This window comes from Oncorhynchus nerka, linkage group LG15 (assembly GCF_034236695.1).
Source record: "Oncorhynchus nerka isolate Pitt River linkage group LG15, Oner_Uvic_2.0, whole genome shotgun sequence".
In the NCBI taxonomy this organism is placed as follows: domain Eukaryota; kingdom Metazoa; phylum Chordata; class Actinopteri; order Salmoniformes; family Salmonidae; genus Oncorhynchus; species Oncorhynchus nerka.
Genome location: NC_088410.1, coordinates 70,492,662 through 70,514,604, shown reverse-complemented (window position 1 = coordinate 70,514,604; position 21,943 = coordinate 70,492,662). Strand labels below are relative to the sequence as shown.

At 45.0% G+C, this 21,943-nt stretch overlaps 1 protein-coding gene across 1 annotated transcript in view; it reads left to right on the top strand.

Annotated features, from left to right (window-relative positions):
• LOC115125478 (liprin-alpha-4-like) overlaps positions 1-21,943 on the top strand; it is a 208,437-nt gene that overhangs the window by 132,530 nt on the left and 53,964 nt on the right. The window contains 7 exon segments of the mRNA XM_065001860.1: positions 4,315-4,511; positions 5,924-6,152; positions 6,401-6,436; positions 7,212-7,339; positions 7,468-7,598; positions 7,709-7,787; positions 7,972-8,053. Coding sequence (XP_064857932.1) covers positions 4,315-4,511; positions 5,924-6,152; positions 6,401-6,436; positions 7,212-7,339; positions 7,468-7,598; positions 7,709-7,787; positions 7,972-8,053 — 882 coding nt within the window.

The window sequence follows — 21,943 nt, the reverse complement described above, 5'->3', positions numbered from 1 at the left end:
CTCCTCTCCTCCCTCCCTGTTGTTAGTGTCTCTTCTCTTCCTCTCCCCTCCTCCTCCTCTCCTCCCTGTTGTTAGTGTCTCTTCTCTCCTCTCCTCCTCCTCCTCTCCTCCTGTTGTTAGTGTCTCCTCTCCTCCTCCCCTCCTCCTCCCTGTTGTTAGTGTCTCTTCTCTCCTCCTCCTCCTCTCCTCCCTGTTGTTAGTGTCTCTTCTCTTCCCTCCCTCCTCCCCCTCCTCCCTCCTCCCTGTTGTTAGTGTCTCTTCTCTCCCCTCCTCCCCTCCCTCCTCCCTCCTCTCCTCCCTGTTGTTAGTGTCTCTCTCTCCCCTCCTCCCCTCCTCTCCTCCCTGTTGTTAGTGTCTCTTCTCTCCTCTCCTCCTCCTCCTCCTCTCCCTGTTGTTAGTGTCTCCTCTCCCCTCCTCCCCTCCTCTCCTCCTGTTGTTAGTGTCTCCTCTCCCTCCTCCTCCTCCTCCTCCTCTCCTCCCTGTTAGTGTCTCTTCTCTTCCTCTCCCCTCCTCCCCTCCTCTCCTCCCTGTTGTTAGTGTCTCTTCTCTCCCCTCCTCCCCTCCTCTCCTCCCTGTTGTTAGTGTCTCTCTCCCTCCTCTCCTCCTCCTCCCCTCCTCTCCCTGTTGTTAGTGTCTCTTCTCTTCCTCTCCCCTCCTCCCCTCCTCTCCTCCCTGTTGTTAGTGTCTCCTCCCCTCCTCCCCTCTCTCTCCCTCCTCTCCTCCCTGTTGTTAGTGTCTCTTCTCTCCCCTCCTCCCCTCCTCCCTCCTCTGTTTGTTAGTGTCTCTTCTCTCCTCTCCCCTCCTCCCCTCCTCTCCTCCCTGTTGTTAGTGTCTCTTCTCTCCCCTCCTCCCCTCCTCTCCTCCCTGTTGTTAGTGTCTCTCTCCCTCCTCCCCTCCTCCTCTCCTCCCTGTTGTTAGTGTCTCTTCTCTCCCTCCCTCCCCTCTCCTCCTCCTCCTCCCTGTTGTTAGTGTCTCCTCTCCCCTCCCTCCTCCTCCTCCCTGTTGTTAGTGTCTCCTCTCCCCTCCTCCTCCTCCTCCTCCCTGTTGTTAGTGTCTCTCTCCTCCTCCTCCTCCCTCCCTGTTGTTAGTGTCTCCTCCTCTCCTCCCCTGTTGTTAGTGTCTCTTCTCTCCTCTCCTCCCCTCCTCTCCTCCCTGTTGTTAGTGTCTCCTCTCCCCTCCTCCCCTCCTCTCCTCCCTGTTGTTAGTGTCTCTCCCCCTCCTCCTCTCCCTGTTGTTAGTGTCTCCTCTCCCCTCTCCTCCTCCTCCCCCTCCTCTCCTCCCTGTTGTTAGTGTCTCCTCTCCCCTCCTCCCCTCCTCTCCTCCCTGTTGTTAGTGTCTCTCTCTCTCCTCCTCTCCCCCTCCTCCTCCTCTCCTCCCTGTTGTTAGTGTCTCTTCTCTTCCCTCCTCCTCCTCCTCTCCTCCCTGTTGTTAGTGTCTCTCTCTCCTCCTCTCCCTGTTGTTAGTGTCTCCTCCCCTCCTCTCCTCCCTGTTGTTAGTGTCTCCTCTCCCCTCTCCTCCCTGTTGTTAGTGTCTCCTCTCCCTCCTCCCTCCTCCCTCCCTGTTGTTAGTGTCTCCTCTCCCTCCCCTCCTCTCCTCCTCTCCTCTCCTCCTCCCCTCCTCTCCTCCCTGTTGTTAGTGTCTCCTCTCCCTCCTCCCCTCCTCTCCTCCCTTGTTGTTCTCCTCTGTCTCTTCTCTCCCTGTTGTTAGTGTCTCCTCCTCCTCCCCTCCTCTCCTCCCTGTTGTTAGTGTCTCCTCTCCCTCTCCTCCTCTCCTCCTCTCCTCTCCTCTCCCTGTTGTTAGTGTCTCCTCTCCTCCCCTCCTCTCCTCCTCTCCTCCCTGTTGTTAGTGTCTCCTCTCCCCTCCTCCCCTCCTCTCCTCCCTGTTGTTAGTGTCTCTTCTCTCCCCTCCTCCCCTCCTCTCCTCCCTGTTGTTAGTGTCTCTTCTCTTCCTCTCCCTGTTGTTAGTGTCTCCTCTCCTCTCCTCCCTGTTGTTAGTGTCTCCTCTCCCCTCCTCTCCTCCTCTCCTCCCCCTGTTGTTAGTGTCTCTCCCCTCCTCCCTCCTCTCCTCCCTGTTGTTAGTGTCTCTTCTCTTCCTCCCCTGTTGTTAGTGTCTCCTCCCCCTCCTCTCCTCCCTGTTGTTAGTGTCTCTCTCCCCTCCTCCCCTCCTCTCCTCCCTGTTGTTAGTGTCTCCTCTCCCCTCTCCTCCTCCCCCCTGTTGTTAGTGTCTCCTCTCCTCCTCCTCCCTGTTGTTAGTGTCTCTTCTCTTCCCTCCCCTCCTCCCTCCTCTCCTCCCTGTTGTTAGTGTCTCCTCTCCCCTCCTCCCCTCCTCTCCTCCCCCTGTTGTTGTTAGTGTCTCTCTCTCCCCTCCTCCCCTCCTCTCCTCCTGTTGTTAGTGTCTCCTCTCCCTCCTCCTCCTCCTCTCCTCCTGTTGTTAGTGTCTCCTTCCTCTCCCCTCCTCCTCCCTGTTGTTAGTGTCTCCTCTCCCCTCCTCCCCCTCCTCTCCTCCCTGTTGTTAGTGTCTCTCTCTCCCCTCCTCCCCTCCTCTCCTCCCTGTTGTTAGTGTCTCCTCCCTCCTCCTCCTCCTCTCTCCCTGTTGTTAGTGTCTCCTCTCCCCTCCTCCCCTCCCTGTTGTTAGTGTCTCCTCCCTCTCCTCCCCCTCCCTGTTGTTAGTGTCTCTTCTCTTCCTCTCCCCTCCTCCCCTCCTCTCCTTCCTGTTGTTAGTGTCTCCTCTCCCCCTCCTCCCCTCCTCTCCTCCCTGTTGTTAGTGTCTCTTCTCCTCCTCCCCTCCTCCCCTCCTCTCCTCCCTGTTGTTAGTGTCTCCTCTCCCCTCCTCCTCTCCCCTCATCCCCTCCTCTCCTCCCTGTTGTTAGTGTCTCTTCTCTTCCTCTCCCCTCCTCCCCTCCTCTCCTCCCTGTTGTTAGTGTCTCCTCTCCCCTCCTCCTCTCCCCCCCTCCCCTCCTCCTCCCCTGTTGTTAGTGTCTCTTCTCTTCCTCTCCCTCCTCCCCTCCTCTCCTGTTGTTGTTAGTGTCTCCTCTCCCCCTCCTCCCCTCCTCTCCTCCCTGTTGTTAGTGTCTCCTCTCCCCTCCTCCCTCCTCCTCCCTGTTGTTAGTGTCCTCCTCCTCCCTCCCTGTTGTTAGTGTCTCCTCTCCCTCCTCCTCCCCTCCTCTCTCCCTGTTGTTAGTGTCTCTCTCTCTCCTCCTCCTCTCCTCCCTGTTGTTAGTGTCTCCTCCCTCCTCTCCTCCCCCTGTTGTTAGTGTCTCCCCTCTCCCCTCCTCCCCCTCTCCCTCCTCCTCCTCTCCTCCCTGTTGTTAGTGTCTCCTCTTCCCTCTCCCCTCCTCCTCCTCTCCTCCCTGTTGTTAGTGTCTCCTCTCCCCTCCTCCCCTCCTCTCCTCCCTGTTGTTAGTGTCTCCTCTCCCCTCCTCCCCTCCTCTCCTCCCTGTTGTTAGTGTCTCTTCTCTTCCTCTCCCTCCTCCCCTCCTCTCCTCCCTGTTGTTAGTGTCTCCTCTCCCCTCCTCCTCCTCTCCTCCCTGTTGTTAGTGTCTCCTCTCCCCTCCTCCTCCTCCTCTCCTCCCTGTTGTTAGTGTCTCTTCTCTTCCTCTCCCCTCCTCTCCTCCCTGTTGTTAGTGTCTCCTCTCCCCTCCTCTCCTCCTCTCCTCCCTGTTGTTAGTGTCTCCTCTCCCCTCCTCCCCTCCTCTCCTCCCTGTTGTTAGTGTCTCTTCTCTTCCTCTCCCCTCCTCCCCTCCTCTCCTCCCTGTTGTTAGTGTCTCTTCTCTTCCTCTCCCTCCTCCTCTCTTCCTCTCTCCTCTCCTCCCTGTTGTTAGTGTCTTGTGAAACACACTGCATGTGTCCCTCATTGCGTACAGCTCTCACCTAACCAATGCTTCTCTCTCTGACTTCTCTCTCTGGGCCCTGACACCTTGGACATACTTCTGTGTGCTGTAAGTGGTGTTTCTTTATCAGAATGAATGTCTGGAAAGTGTTTCAATATGACATGTGAGTGTGGATTTGTTTGGATATCTGACTGTGTGTAATCTGATGTGTGTATCTACTGTACAGGTGTGTGTGTGATTTGTAACAGTGTGTGTGTATCTACTGTACAGGTGTGTGTGTGTGTGTGTGTGATTTGTAACAGTGTATGTTTGTGTGTCTATCATACAGGTGTGTGTGTGTATCTACCCTACAGGTGTGTGTGATTTGTAACAGTGTGTGTGTGTAACTACCCTACTGGTGTGTGTGATTTGTAACAGTGTGTGTGTGTATCTACCCTACAGGTGTGTGTGATTTGTAACAGTGTGTGTGTGTATCTACCCTACAGGTGTGTGCGGTGTGTGAGCAGGACTACTCGTCTCTACGGGGCAGCGTCAGTCACCTCCTGGGCGGTGACATGGAAGCAGAGTCAGACATAGATGATGATGTTAGCTCCGCCCTTCTGTCACCCAACGGCCAATCAGATGCACAGACTCTGGCTCTGATGCTGCAGGAGCAGCTGGATGCCATCAATGAGGAGATCAGGTAAGAGAACACACATCCGGTTGGCATTTCCACTCACCACCAAATATGGTGATGAGAGGAAGCCCAGTGGCCGGCAGTTGGAGAAGATGGAGCCAGATGGATTTTGTCCGACATTCTGCACATTTTCTCATCGATTAAACATTTGATCTCAATACAGTTTTCTTTCCCCAAAACTAAAATCTGTTATGAAACAGACAAAATGTTGTACTCCTTGCCAAAGTTTCAAAAATGTAATTGTTTAGAACTAGTGCAGAGGGTGAATTGAGTTATTGGACACACACACTTCACAGAGCAGGTGTTCCCTAATGGAAATATGCAAATACATGCTACAACCTGCCAATAGGATCTCGCTAGCTCATGCTTGGCTCTGCCCACTGTAATTAATTTGCTCCCATTGGAAAGGACAGGCTGTGGTCTATCTTGGGTTAGTTCTAAAAGTCTTTGATGTAGTTATTATGTCTCATTGTTCTCTCTCTGTGGTCTATCTTGGGTTAGTACTAAGTCTTTGTAGTTATCATGTCTCATTGTTCTCTCTCTGTGGTCTATCTTGGGTTAGTACTAAGTCTTTGTAGTTATCATGTCTCATTGTTCTCTCTCTGTGGTCTATCTTGGGTTAGTTCTAAAAGTCTTTGTAGTTATCATGTCTCATTGTTCTCTCTCTGTGGTCTATCTTGGGTTAGTTCTAAGTCTTTGTAGTTATCATGTCTCATTGTTCTCTCTCTGTGGTCTATCTTGGGTTAGTTCTAAGTCTTTGTAGTTATCATGTCTCATTGTTCTCTCTCTGTGGTCTATCTTGGGTTAGTTCTAAGATTTTGTAGTTATCATGTCTCATTGTTCTCTCTCTGTGGTCTATCTTGGGTTAGTTCTAAAAGTCTTTGTAGTTATCATGTCTCATTGTTCTCTCTCTGTGGTCTATCTTGGGTTAGTTCTAAGTCTTTGTAGTTATCATGTCTCATTGTTCTCTCTCTGTGGTCTATATTGGGTTAGTTCTAAGTCTTTGTAGTTATCATGTCTCATTGTTCTCTCTCTGTGGTCTATCTTGGGTTAGTTCTAAAAGTCTTTGTAGTTATCATGTCTCATTGTTCTCTCTCTGTGGTCTATCTTGGGTTAGTTCTAAGTCTTTGTAGTTATCATGTCTCATTGTTCTCTCTCTGTGGTCTATCTTGGGTTAGTTCTAAGTCTTTGTAGTTATCATGTCTCATTGTTCTCTCTCTGTGGTCTATCTTGGGTTAGTTCTAAGTCTTTGATGTAGTTATCATGTCTCATTGTTCTCTCTCTGTGGTCTATCTTGGGTTAGTTCTAAGTCTTTGTAGTTATCATGTCTCATTGTTCTCTCTCTGTGGTCTATCTTGGGTTAGTTCTAAGTCTTTGATGTAGTTATCATGTCTCATTGTTCTCTCTCTGTGGTGCAGGATGATCCAGGTGGAGAGGGAGTCAGCTGACCTCAGGGCAGATGAGATAGAGTCTCGTGTGAACAGCGGTAGCATGGACGGACTCAATGTTACACTCCGCCCCCGAACCATGCCAACCTCAGCTACAGCCCAATCACTGGCCTCCTCCTCATCCCCGCCCACCAGTGGATGCTCTACTCCCAAACACCACGCCCACAATGCCAGCCACCAGCTGGGCATCATGACCCTGGTGACACACACATACACACACACACACACACACACACACACACACACACCAAAGAGGACTAACCTGAATGCACATCTGGATTGAACTCACACAATGTTTACATGTAAAAGAAAAAGTCACTCCACTGCTGCTTATGCGTTCTCTCTTCAGTTACTAGTAACTGGTTTTGATGTGTAACACCTATTAGTGTCTAACTGTGTGTCTGTGTGTCTAACTCTGTGTCTGTGTCTGCCTCCCGTCTCTAACAGCCGAGCGACTTAAGAAAACACCGCAGGAAAATAGCAGTAAGTCAGTTTTCTCTTAATCTTAACCTGACAAAACTAAGAGAGACAATATAGTTCCCAGCCTTGCTTAGAATACAGCAGTTATTTTAAGAGATTTTGGGACGTAATGAACTGAAATTAGCACAGTTTTCAAGGTTGCGATAGGAAGGACATGATTATTCCCACTGGACAAGGTGTCACAGCCTCTGTCAGAAAGTGTTGGCTCCTATTGGAAGCCCACTGACCCTGGTAAAGTGCCTTCACTCTTTTCCACCTCTCTCTCTCTCTCTCTCTCTCTCTCTCTCTCTCTCTCTCTCTCTCTCTCTCTCTCTCTCTCTCTCTCATTTCCTCTCTCTCTCATTTCCTCTCTCTCCCCTCCTCCTCTCTCCCCTCCTCCTCTCTCCCCTCCTCCCTCTCTCCCCTCCTCCTCCTCTCCTCTCTCTCCCCTCCTCCTCTCTCTCCCCCTCCTCCCCTCTCTCCCCTCCTCCTCCTCCTCTCTCCCCCTCCTCCCCTCTCCCCCCTACTCCTCTCTCTCTCCCTCCTCCCCTCTCTCCCCTCCTCTCCCCTCCTCCTCCTCTCTCTCTCCCTCCTCCTCTCTCTCTCCCTCCTCCCCTCTCTCCCCTCCTCCTCCTCCCCTCTCTCCCCCTCCCCTCTCTCCCCTCTCTCCCTCCTCCCCTCTCTCCCCCTCTCTCCCCTTCACTCTCCCTCCTCCCCTCTCTCTCCCCCTACTCCTCTCTCTCTCCCTCCTCCCCTCTCTCCCCCTCCTCTCCCCTCCTCCTCCTCTCTCTCCCTCTAGTCTCCAGTGGAGACCCGTGAGGACAAGGCTACTATTAAGTGTGAGACGTCTCCCCCCTCCTCCCCCCGCAGTCTGAGACTGGACACCAACTTTGCCCAACTCACTGGCAGTCTGGAGGACGGACGAGGGTAAACACACACACACCTGGTCAATTAATCACACTCACTCTCATGTACTCCCTGACTCTCTCCCCCCTCTCTCCCTCTCCCCCCCCGTCTCTCTCTTGCTCTCTCTCTTTGTCTCTCTCTCTCTACAGGGGTAAAGCGAAGAAGGGCATCAAGTCGTCTATAGGTCGTCTGTTTGGGAAGAGCAAGGAGAAGGGCAAGATTGAGGGAGGAGGTACCCTGGGGAGGGAGGGACAGGCTTTACCTGCCCTGATGCTAGGAGGTAACACACCCGTACCTGCACCTACATCACCATTACTTGTCTTGTCATAGGCTACTACTTAGGCTACTACTATATGTAAAGGGATGTGTGTCTGCTGTGTGTCTTAGTAGACTTTGAGATGAGCATCGGAGACACCATGACTCTGGGCAAGCTGGGCACACAGGCAGAGAGAGACCGCAGGAGGAAGAAGTAAGATCTCTGCCCCCCCCCCCCCCCCCCCACACACACACATACAAGGTCAACTAATTGTTGTCTCTGACAGTTGGATTGTAAATAACATTTTCGAAGCTGTGAAGACCTCTCTCTCACTATTTATCTTATCTCTCTCTTTCTCTGTCTCTCAACCTGTCTCTCTCCCCTGTCTCTGTGTCAGACATGAGCTGCTAGAGGAGGCCAGGAGGAGAGGACTGCCCTTCGCCCAGTGGGATGGACCCACTGTGGTCTCCTGGCTAGAGGTATAACCTCTAACCCCTGACCCCTAACCTCCACCACAACCTTACCCTTTACCTAACTCTCGCAAAAATTAAACAACCCCTTCACAAACCACTACCTTAACCTACAGTATCATCACCTGGGGTGGTATATAAACCACTACCTTAACCTACAGTATCATCACCTGGGGTGGTATATAAACCACTACCTTAACCTACAGTATCATCACCTGGAGTGGTATATAAACCACTACCTTAACCTACAGTATCATCACCTGGGGTGGTATATAAACCACTACCTTAACCTACAGTATCATCACCTGGAGTGGTATATAAACCACTACCTTAACCTTAACCTACAGTATCATCACCTGGAGTGGTATATAAACCACTACCTTAACCTACAGTATCATCACCTGGAGTGGTATATAAACCACTACCTTAACCTACAGTATCATCACCTGGAGTGGTATATAAACCACTACCTTAACCTACAGTATCATCACCTGGAGTGGTATATAAACCACTACCTTAACCTACAGTATCATCACCTGGGGTGGTATATAAACCACTACCTTAACCTACAGTATCATCACCTGGAGTGGTATATAAACCACTACCTTAACCTTAACCTACAGTATCATCACCTGGAGTGGTATATAAACCACTACCTTAACCTACAGTATCATCACCTGGAGTGGTATATAAACCACTACCTGAACCTACAGTATCATCACCTGGAGTGGTATATAAACCACTACCTTAACCTACAGTATCATCACCTGGAGTGGTATATAAACCACTACCTTAACCTACAGTATCCTCACCTGGAGTGGTATATAAACCACTACCTTAACCTACAGTATCATCACCTGGAGTGGTATATAAACCACTACCTTAACCTACAGTATCATCACCTGGAGTGGTATATAAACCACTACCTTAACCTACAGTATCATCACCTGGAGTGGTATATAAACCACTACCTTAACCTACAGTATCCTCACCTGGAGTGGTATATAAACCACTACCTTAACCTACAGTATCGTCACCTGGAGTGGTATATAAACCACTACCTTAACCTACAGTATCCTCACCTGGAGTGGTATATAAACCACTACCTTAACCTACTGTATCCTCACCTGGAGTGGTATATAAACCACTACCTTAACCTACTGTATCCTCACCTGGAGTGGTATATAAACCACTACCTTAACCTACTGTATCCTCACCTGGAGTGATATATAAACCACTACCTTAACCTACAGTATCCTCACCTGGAGTGGTATATAAACCACTACATTAACCTTAACCTACAGTATCATCACCTGGAGTCATATATAAACCACTACCTCAACCTACTGTATCCTCACCTGGAGTGGTATATAAACCACTACCTTAACCTACAGTATCATCACCTGGAGTGGTATATAAACCACTACCTTAACCTACAGTATCATCACCTGGGGTGGTATATAAACCACTACCTTAACCTTAACCTACAGTATCATCACCTGGAGTGGTATATAAACCACTACCTTAACCTACAGTATCCTCACCTGGAGTGGTATATAAACCACTACCTTAACCTACAGTATCATCACCTGGAGTGGTATATAAACCACTACCTTAAACTTAACCTACTGTATCATCACCTGGAGTGATATATAAACCACTACCTTAACCTTAACCTACAGTATCATCACCTGGAGTGGTATATAAACCACTACCTTAACCTACTGTATCCTCACCTGGAGTGGTATATAAACCACTACCTTAACCTACAGTATCATCACCTGGAGTGGTATATAAACCACTACCTTAACCTACAGTATCATCACCTGGAGTGGTATATAAACCACTACCTTAACCTACAGTATCATCCCCTTAACCTACAGTATCATCACCTGGAGTGGTATATAAACCACTACCTTAACCTACTGTATCATCACCTGGAGTGGTATATAAACCACTACATTAACCTTAACCTACAGTATCATCACCTGGAGTGGTATATAAACCACTACCTTAACCTACAGTATCATCACCTGGAGTGGTATAAACCACTACCTTAACCTACAGTATCATCACCTGGAGTGGTATATAAACCACTACCTTAACCTACAGTATCATCACCTGGAGTGGTATATAAACCACTACCTTAACCTACTGTATCATCACCTGGAGTGGTATATAAACCACTACCTTAACCTACTGTATCATCACCTGGAGTGGTATATAAACCACTACCTTAACCTACAGTATCATCACCTGGGGTGGTATATAAACCACTACCTTAACCTACTGTATCATCACCTGGAGTGGTATATAAACCACTACCTTAACCTACTGTATCATCACCTGAAGTGGTATATAAACCACTACCTTAACCTACTGTATCATCACCTGGAGTGGTATATAAACCACTACCTTAACCTACAGTATCATCACCTGGGGTGGTATATAAACCACTACCTTAACCTACTGTATCATCACCTGGAGTGGTACATAAACCACTACCTTAACCTACAGTATCCTCACCTGGAGTGGTATATAAACCACTACATTAACCTACAGTATCATCACCTGGAGTGGTATATAAAACCACTACCTTAACCTACAGTATCATCACCTGGAGTGGTATATAAACCACTACCTTAACCTACAGTATCATCACCTGGAGTGGTATATAAACCACTACCTTAACCTACAGTATAATCCCCTGGAGTGGTATATAAACCACTACCTTAACCTACTGTATCCTCACCTGGAGTGGTATATAAACCACGACCTTAACCTTAACCTACAGTATCATCACCTGGAGTGGTATATAAACCACTACCTTAACCTACAGTATCATCACCTGGAGTGGTATATAAACCACTACCTTAACCTACAGTATCATCACTTGGAGTGGTATATAAACCACTACCTTAACCTACAGTATCATCCCCTGGAGTGGTATATAAACCACTACCTTAACCTACAGTATCATCACCTGGAGTGGTATATAAACCACTACCTTAACCTACAGTATCATCACCTGGGGTGGTATATAAACCACTACCTTAACCTACTGTATCATCACCTGGAGTGGTATATAAACCACTACCTTAACCTACTGTATCATCACCTGAAGTGGTATATAAACCACTACCTTAACCTACTGTATCATCACCTGGAGTGGTATATAAACCACTACCTTAACCTACAGTATCATCACCTGGGGTGGTATATAAACCACTACCTTAACCTACTGTATCATCACCTGGAGTGGTACATAAACCACTACCTTAACCTACTGTATCCTCACCTGGAGTGGTATATAAACCACTACCTTAACCTACTGTATCCTCACCTGGAGTGATATATAAACCACTACCTTAACCTACAGTATCCTCACCTGGAGTGGTATATAAACCACTACATTAACCTTAACCTACAGTATCATCACCTGGAGTCATATATAAACCACTACCTCAACCTACTGTATCCTCACCTGGAGTGGTATATAAACCACTACCTTAACCTACAGTATCATCACCTGGAGTGGTATATAAACCACTACCTTAACCTACAGTATCATCACCTGGGGTGGTATATAAACCACTACCTTAACCTTAACCTACAGTATCATCACCTGGAGTGGTATATAAACCACTACCTTAACCTACAGTATCCTCACCTGGAGTGGTATATAAACCACTACCTTAACCTACAGTATCATCACCTGGAGTGGTATATAAACCACTACCTTAAACTTAACCTACTGTATCATCACCTGGAGTGATATATAAACCACTACCTTAACCTTAACCTACAGTATCATCACCTGGAGTGGTATATAAACCACTACCTTAACCTACTGTATCCTCACCTGGAGTGGTATATAAACCACTACCTTAACCTACAGTATCATCACCTGGAGTGGTATATAAACCACTACCTTAACCTACAGTATCATCACCTGGAGTGGTATATAAACCACTACCTTAACCTACAGTATCATCACCTGGAGTGGTATATAAACCACTACCTTAACCTACAGTATCATCCCCTTAACTGTATCATCACCTGGAGTGGTATATAAACCACTACCTTAACCTACTGTATCATCACCTGGAGTGGTATATAAACCACTACATTAACCTTAACCTACAGTATCATCACCTGGAGTGGTATATAAACCACTACCTTAACCTACAGTATCATCACCTGGAGTGGTATAAACCACTACCTTAACCTACAGTATCATCACCTGGAGTGGTATATAAACCACTACCTTAACCTACAGTATCATCACCTGGAGTGGTATATAAACCACTACCTTAACCTACTGTATCATCACCTGGAGTGGTATATAAACCACTACCTTAACCTACTGTATCATCACCTGGAGTGGTATATAAACCACTACCTTAACCTACAGTATCATCACCTGGGGTGGTATATAAACCACTACCTTAACCTACTGTATCATCACCTGGAGTGGTATATAAACCACTACCTTAACCTACAGTATCATTACCTGGAGTGGTATATAAACCACTACCTTAACCTACAGTATCATTACCTGGAGTGGTATATAAACCACTACCTTAACCTACAGTATCATCACCTGGAGTGGTATATAAACCACTACCTTAACCTACTGTATCATCACCTGGAGTGGTATATAAACCACTACCTTAACCTACTGTATCATCACCTGGAGTGGTATATAAACCACTACCTTAACCTACAGTATCATCACCTGGGGTGGTATATAAACCACTACCTTAACCTACTGTATCATCACCTGGAGTGGTATATAAACCACTACCTTAACCTACTGTATCATCACCTGAAGTGGTATATAAACCACTACCTTAACCTACTGTATCATCACCTGGAGTGGTATATAAACCACTACCTTAACCTACAGTATCATCACCTGGGGTGGTATATAAACCACTACCTTAACCTACTGTATCATCACCTGGAGTGGTATATAAACCACTACCTTAACCTACTGTATCCTCACCTGGAGTGGTATATAAACCACTACATTAACCTACAGTATCATCACCTGGAGTGGTATATAAAACCACTACCTTAACCTACAGTATCATCACCTGGAGTGGTATATAAACCACTACCTTAACCTACAGTATCATCACCTGGAGTGGTATATAAACCACTACCTTAACCTACAGTATCATCACCTGGAGTGGTATATAAACCACTACCTTAACCTACTGTATCCTCACCTGGAGTGGTATATAAACCACTACCTTAACCTAACCTACAGTATCATCACCTGGAGTGGTATATAAACCACTACCTTAACCTACAGTATCATCACCTGGAGTGGTATATAAACCACTACCTTAACCTACAGTATCATCACCTGGAGTGGTATATAAACCACTACCTTAACCTACAGTATCATCACCTGGAGTGGTATATAAACCACTACCTTAACCTACAGTATCATCACCTGGAGTGGTATATAAACCACTACCTTAACCTACAGTATCATCACCTGGAGTGGTATATAAACCACTACCTTAACCTACAGTATCATCACCTGGAGTGGTATATAAACCACTACCTTAACCTACAGTATCATCACCTGGAGTGGTATATAAACCACTACCCTTAACCTACAGTATCATCACCTGGAGTGGTATATAAACCACTACCTTAACCTACAGTATCATCACCTGGAGTGGTATAAACCACTACCTTAACCTACAGTATCATCACCTGGAGTGGTATATAAACCACTACCTTAACCTACTGTATAATCCCCTGGAGTGGTATATAAACCACTACCTTAACCTTAACCTACAGTATCATCACCTGGAGTGGTATATAAACCACTACCTTAACCTACAGTATCCTCACCTGGAGTGGTATATAAACCACTACCTTAACCTTAACCTACAGTATCATCACCTGGAGTGGTATATAAACCACTACCTTAACCTACAGTATCATCACCTGGAGTGGTATATAAACTACTACCTTAACCTACAGTATCATCACCTGGAGTGGTATATAAACCACTACCTTAACCTACAGTATCATCACCTGGAGTGGTATATAAACCACTACCTTAACCTACAGTATCATCACCTGGAGGGGTATATAACCCACTACCTTAACCTACTGTATCCTCACCTGGAGTGGTATATAAACCACTACCTTAACCTTAACTCACAGTATCCTCACCTGGAGTGATATATAAACCACTACCTTAACCTTAACCTACAGTATCATCACCTGGAGTGGTATATAAACCACTACCTTAACCTACTGTATCCTCACCTGGAGTGGTATATAAACCACTACCTTAACCTACTGTATCATCACCTGGAGTGGTATATAAACCACTACCTTGGTAACCCTACAGTATCATCACCTGGAGTGGTATATAAACCACTACCTTAACCTACAGTATCATCACCTGGAGTGGTATATAAACCACTACCTTAACCTACAGTATCATCACCTGGAGTGGTATATAAACCACTACCTTAACCTACAGTATCATCACCTGGAGTGGTATATAAACCACTACCTTAACCTACAGTATCATCACCTGGAGGTGGTATATAAACCACTACCTTAACCTACAGTATCATCACCTGGAGTGGTATATAAACCACTACCTTAACCTACTGTATCATCACCTGGAGTGGTATATAAACCACTACCTTAACCTACAGTATCATCACCTGGAGTGGTATATAAACCACTACCTTAACCTACTGTATCATCACCTGGAGTGGTATATAAACCACTACCTTAACCTACAGTATCATCACCTGGAGTGGTATATAAACCACTACCTTAACCTACAGTATCATCACCTGGAGTGGTATATAAACCACTACCTAACCTACTGTATCATCACCTGGAGTGGTATATAAACCACTACCTTAACCTACTGTATCATCACCTGGAGTGGTATATAAACCACTACCTTAACCTACAGTATCCTCACCTGGAGTGGTATATAAACCACTACCTTAACCTACAGTATCATCACCTGGAGTGGTATATAAACCACTACCTTAACCTACAGTATCATCACCTGGAGTGGTATATAAACCACTACCTTAACCTACAGTATCATCACCTGGAGTGGTATATAAACCACTACCTTAACCTACAGTATAATCCTCACCTGGAGTGGTATATAAACCACTACCTTAACCACTACCTAACCTACAGTATCATCACCTGGAGTGGTATATAAACCACTACCTTAACCTACAGTATCATCACCTGGAGTGGTATATAAACCACTACCTTAACCTACAGTATCATCCCTGGAGTGGTAACCACTACCTTAACCTACAGTATCCTCACCTGGAGTGGTATATAAACCACTACCTTAACCTACTGTATCATCACCTGGAGTGGTATATAAACCACTACCCTTAACCTACAGTATCATCACCTGGAGTGGTATATAAACCACTACCTTAACCTACAGTATCATCACCTGGAGTGGTATATAAACCACTACCTTAACCTACAGTATCATCACCTGGAGTGGTATATAAACCACTACCTTAACCTACTGTATATAAACCACCTGGACATATAAACCACTACCTTAACCTCCTAACAGTATCCTCACCTGGAGTGGTATATAAACCACTACCTTAACCCTACAGTATCCTCACCTGGAGTGGTATATAAACCACTACCTTAACCTACAGTATCATCACCTGGAGTGGTATATAAACCACTACCTTAACCTACAGTATCATCACCTGGAGTGGTATATAAACCACTACCTTAACCTACAGTATCATCACCTGGAGTGGTATATAAACCACTACCTTAACCTACAGTATCATCACCTGGAGTGGTATATAACCCACTACCTTAACCTACTGTATCCTCACCTGGAGTGGTATATAAACCACTACATTAACCTTAACCTACAGTATCCTCACCTGGAGTGGTATATAAACCACTACCTTAACCTTAACCTACAGTATCATCACCTGGAGTGGTATATAAACCACTACCTTAACCTACTGTATCCTCACCTGGAGTGGTATATAAACCACTACCTTAACCTACAGTATCATCACCTGGAGTGGTATATAAACCACTACCTTAACCTACTGTATCCTCACCTGGAGTGGTATATAAACCACTACCTTAACCTACAGTATCATCACCTGGAGTGGTATATAAACCACTACCTTAACCTACAGTATCATCACCTGGAGTGGTATATAAACCACTACCTTAACCTACAGTATCATCACCTGGAGTGGTATATAAACCACTACCTTAACCTACAGTATCCTCACCTGGAGTGGTGGTATATAAACCACTACCTTAACCTACAGTATCATCACCTGGAGTGGTATATAAACCACTACCTTAACCTACAGTATCATCACCTGGAGTGGTATATAAACCACTACCTTAACCTACAGTATCATCACCTGGAGTGGTATATAAACCACTACCTTAACCTACAGTATCATCACCTGGAGTGGTATATAAACCACTACCTTAACCTACAGTATCATCACCTGGAGTGGTATATAAACCACTACCTTAACCTACCTTAACCTACAGTATCATCACCTGGAGTGGTATATAAACCACTACCTTAACCTACAGTATCATCACCTGGAGTGGTATATAAACCACTACCTTAACCTACAGTATCCTCACCTGGAGTGGTATATAAACCACTACCTTAACCACTACCACCTGGAGTGGTATATAAACCACTACCTTAACCTACAGTATCATCACCTGGAGTGGTATATAAACCACTACCTTAACCTACAGTATCATCACCTGGAGTGGTATATAAACCACTACCTTAACCTACAGTATCCTCACCTGGAGTGGTATATAAACCACTACCTTAACCTACAGTATCACCTGGAGTGGTATATAAACCACCTGTATCATCACCTGGAGTGGTATATAAACCACTACCTTAACCTACAGTATCATCACCTGGAGTGGTATATAAACCACTACCTTAACCTACAGTATCCTCACCTGGAGTGGTATATAAACCACTACCTTAACCTACAGTATCCTCACCTGGAGTGGTATATAAACCACTACCTGGAGTGGTAATAAACCACTACCTTAACCTACAGTATCATCACCTGGAGTGGTATATAAACCACTACCTTAACCTACAGTATCCTCACCTGGAGTGGTATATAAACCACTACCAGTATCTCACCTGGAGTGGTATATAAACCACTACCTTAACCTACAGTATCCTCACCTGGAGTGGTATATAAACCACTACCTTAACCTACAGTATCATCACCTGGAGTGGTATATAAACCACTACCTTAACCTACAGTATCCTCACCTGGAGTGGTATATAAACCACTACCTTAACCTACAGTATCATCACCTGGAGTGGTATATAAACCACTACCTTAACCTACAGTATCCTCACCTGGAGTGGTATATAAACCACTACCTTAACCTACAGTATCATCACCTGGAGTGGTATATAAACCACTACCTTAACCTACAGTATCCTCACCTGGAGTGGTATATAAACCACTACCTTAACCTACAGTATCATCACCTGGAGTGGTATATAAACCACTACCTTAACCTACAGTATCATCACCTGGAGTGGTATATAAACCACTACCTTAACCTACAGTATCCTCACCTGGAGTGGTATATAAACCACTACCTTAACCTACAGTATCCACCTCAAACCACTACCTGTATCAGTGGTGGTATATAAACCACTACCTTAACCTACAGTATCCTCACCTGGAGTGGTATATAAACCACTACCTTAACCTACAGTATCCTCACCTGGAGTGGTATATAAACCACTACCTTAACCTACAGTATCATCACCTGGAGTGGTATATAAACCACTACCTTAACCTACAGTATCCTCACCTGGAGTGGTATATAAACCACTACCTTAACCTACAGTATCATCACCTGGAGTGGTATATAAACCACTACCTTGGTAACCTACCTTAACCTAGTATCCTCACCTGGAGTGGTATATAAACCACTACCTTAACCTACAGTATCATCACCTGGAGTGGTATATAAACCACTACCTTAACCTACAGTATCATCACCTGGAGTGGTATATAAACCACTACCTTAACCTACAGTATCATCACCTGGAGTGGTATATAAACCACTACCTTAACCTAACCTACAGTATCATCACCTGGAGTGGTATATAAACCACTACCTTAACCTACAGTATCATCACCTGGAGTGGTATATAAACCACTACCTTAACCTACAGTATCATCACCTGGAGTGGTATATAAACCACTACCTTAACCTACAGTATCATCACCTGGAGTGGTATATAAACCACTACCTTAACCTACAGTATCCTCACCTGGAGTGGTATATAAACCACTACCTTAACCTACAGTATCATCACCTGGAGTGGTATATAAACCACTACCTTAACCTACAGTATCATCACCTGGAGTGGTATATAAACCACTACCTTAACCTACAGTATCATCACCTGGAGTGGTATATAAACCACTACCTTAACCTACAGTATCATCACCTGGAGTGGTATATAAACCACTACCTTAACCTACAGTATCATCACCTGGAGTGGTATATAAACCACTACCTTAACCTACAGTATCCTCACCTGGAGTGGTATATAAACCACTACCTTAACCTACAGTATCCTCCTGGAGTGGTATACCTGGACCTACAGTGGTGGTATATAAACCACTACCTTAACCTACAGTATCATCACCTGGAGTGGTATATAAACCACTACCTTAACCTACAGTGGTATCATCACCTGGAGTGGTATATAAACCACTACCTTAACCTACAGTATCATCACCTGGAGTGGTATATAAACCACTACCTTAACCTACAGTATCATCACCTGGAGTGGTATATAAACCACTACCTTAACCTACAGTATCACCTGGAGTGGTATATAAACCACTCACCCTACAGTATCAGTGGTATATAAACCACTACCTTAACCTACAGTATCATCACCTGGAGTGGTATATAAACCACTACCTTAACCTACAGTATCATCACCTGGAGTGGTATATAAACCACTACCTTAACCTACAGTATCATCACCTGGAGTGGTATATAAACCACTACCTTAACCTACAGTATCATCACCTGGAGTGGTATATAAACCACTACCTTAACCTACAGTATCATCACCTGGAGTGGTATATAAACCACTACCATCACCTGGAGTGGTATAAACCACTAACCTACAGTATCCTCACCTGGAGTGGTATATAAACCACTACCTTAACCTACAGTATCCTCACCTGGAGTGGTATATAAACCACTACCTTAACCTACAGTATCCTCACCTGGAGTGGTATATAAACCACTACCTTAACCTACAGTATCATCACCTGGAGTGGTATATAAACCACTACCTTAACCTACAGTATCCTCACCTGGAGTGGTATATAAACCACTACCTTAACCTACAGTATCATCACCTGGAGTGGTATATAAACCACTACCTTAACCTACAGTATCCTCACCTGGAGTGGTATATAAACCACTACCTTAACCTACAGTATCATCACCTGGAGTGGTATATAAACCACTACCTTAACCTACAGTATCATCACCTGGAGTGGTATATAAACCACTACCTTAACCTACAGTATCCTCACCTGGAGTGGTATATAAACCACTACCTTAACCTACAGTATCATCACCTGGAGTGGTATATAAACCACTACCTCACCTGGAGTGGTATATAAACCACTTAACCTACAGTATCCTACACCTGGAGTGGTATATAAACCACCTACAGTATCCTGTATCACCTGGAGTGGTATATAAACCACTCCTCACCTGGAGTGGTATATAAACCACTACCTTAACCTACAGTATCATCACCTGGAGTGGTATATAAACCACTACCTTAACCTACAGTATCCTCACCTGGAGTGGTATATAAACCACTACCTTAACCTACAGTATCATCACCTGGAGTGGTATATAAACCACTACCTTAACCTACAGTATCATCACCTGGAGTGGTATATAAACCACTACCTTAACCTTAACCTCACAGTATCATCACCTGGAGTGGTATATAAACCACTACCTTAACCTACTGTATCATCACCTGGAGTGGTATATAAACCACTACCTTAACCTACAGTATCCTCACCTGGAGTGGTATATAAACCACTACCTTAACCTAACCTGGGGTGGTACAGTATCCTCACCTGGAGTGGTATATAAACCACTACCTTAACCTACAGTATCATCACCTGGAGTGGTATATAAACCACTACCTTAACCTACAGTATCCTCACCTGGAGTGGTATATAAACCACTACCTTAACCTACATCCTCACCTGTATATAAACCACTACCCTCACCTGGAGTGGTATATAAACCACTACCTTATTAACCTTAACCTACAGTATCCTCACCTGGAGTGGTATATAAACCACTACCTTAACCTACAGTATCATCACCTGGAGTGGTATATAAACCACTACCTTAACCTAACCTACTGTATCATCACCTGGAGTGATATATAAACCACTACCTTAACCTTAACCTACAGTATCATCACCTGGAGTGGTATATAAACCACTACCTTAACCTACTGTATCATCACCTGGAGTGGTATATAAACCACTACCTTAACCTACAGTATCCTCACCTGGAGTGGTATATAAACCACTACCTTAACCTTAACACCTGGACCACTACCTCATCACCTGGAGTGGTATATAAACCACTACCTTAACCTACAGTATCCTCACCTGGAGTGGTATATAAACCACTACCTTAACCTACAGTATCCTCACCTGGAGTGGTATATAAACCACTACCTTAACCTACAGTATCATCACCTGGAGTGGTATATAAACCACTACCTTAACCTACAGTATCCTCACCTGGAGTGGTATATAAACCACTACCTTAACCTACAGTATCCTCACCTGGAGTGGTATATAAACCACTACCTTAACCTGGAGTGGTACAGTATCAGTCACCTGGGAGTGGTATATAAACCACTACCTTAAACTTAACCTACTGTATCATCACCTGGAGTGGTATATAAACCACTACCTTAACCTTAACCTAGTATCATCACCTGGAGTGGTATATAAACCACTACCTTAACCTACAGTATCCTCACCTGGAGTGGTATATAAACCACCACTTAACCTTAACCTACAGTATCATCACCTGGAGTGGTATATAAACCACTACCTTAACCTAACACAGTATCCTCACCTGGAGTGGTATATAAACCACTACCTTAACCTACAGTATCATCACCTGGAGTGGTATATAAACCACTACCTTAACCTACAGTATCCTCACCTGGAGTGGTATATAAACCACTACCTTAACCTAACAGTATCATCACCTGGAGTGGTATATAAACCACTACCTTAACCTACAGTATCATCACCTGGAGTGGTATATAAACCACTACCTTAACCTACAGTATCATCACCTGGAGTGGTATATAAACCACTACCTTAACCTACAGTATCATCACCTGGAGTGGTATATAAACCACTACCTTAACCTACAGTATCATCACCTGGAGTGGTATATAAACCACTACCTTAACCTACTGTATCCTCACCTGGAGTGGTATATAAACCACTACCTTAACCTACAGTATCATCACCTGGAGTGGTATATAAACCACTACCTTAACCTACAGTATCATCACCTGGAGTGGTATATAAACCACTACCTTAACCTACAGTATCATCACCTGGAGTGGTATATAAACCACTACCTTAACCTACAGTATCATCACCTGGAGTGGTATATAAACCACTACCTTAACCTACAGTATCATCACCTGGAGTGGTATATAAACACCTGGAGTGGTATATAAACCACTACCTTAACCTACAGTATCAT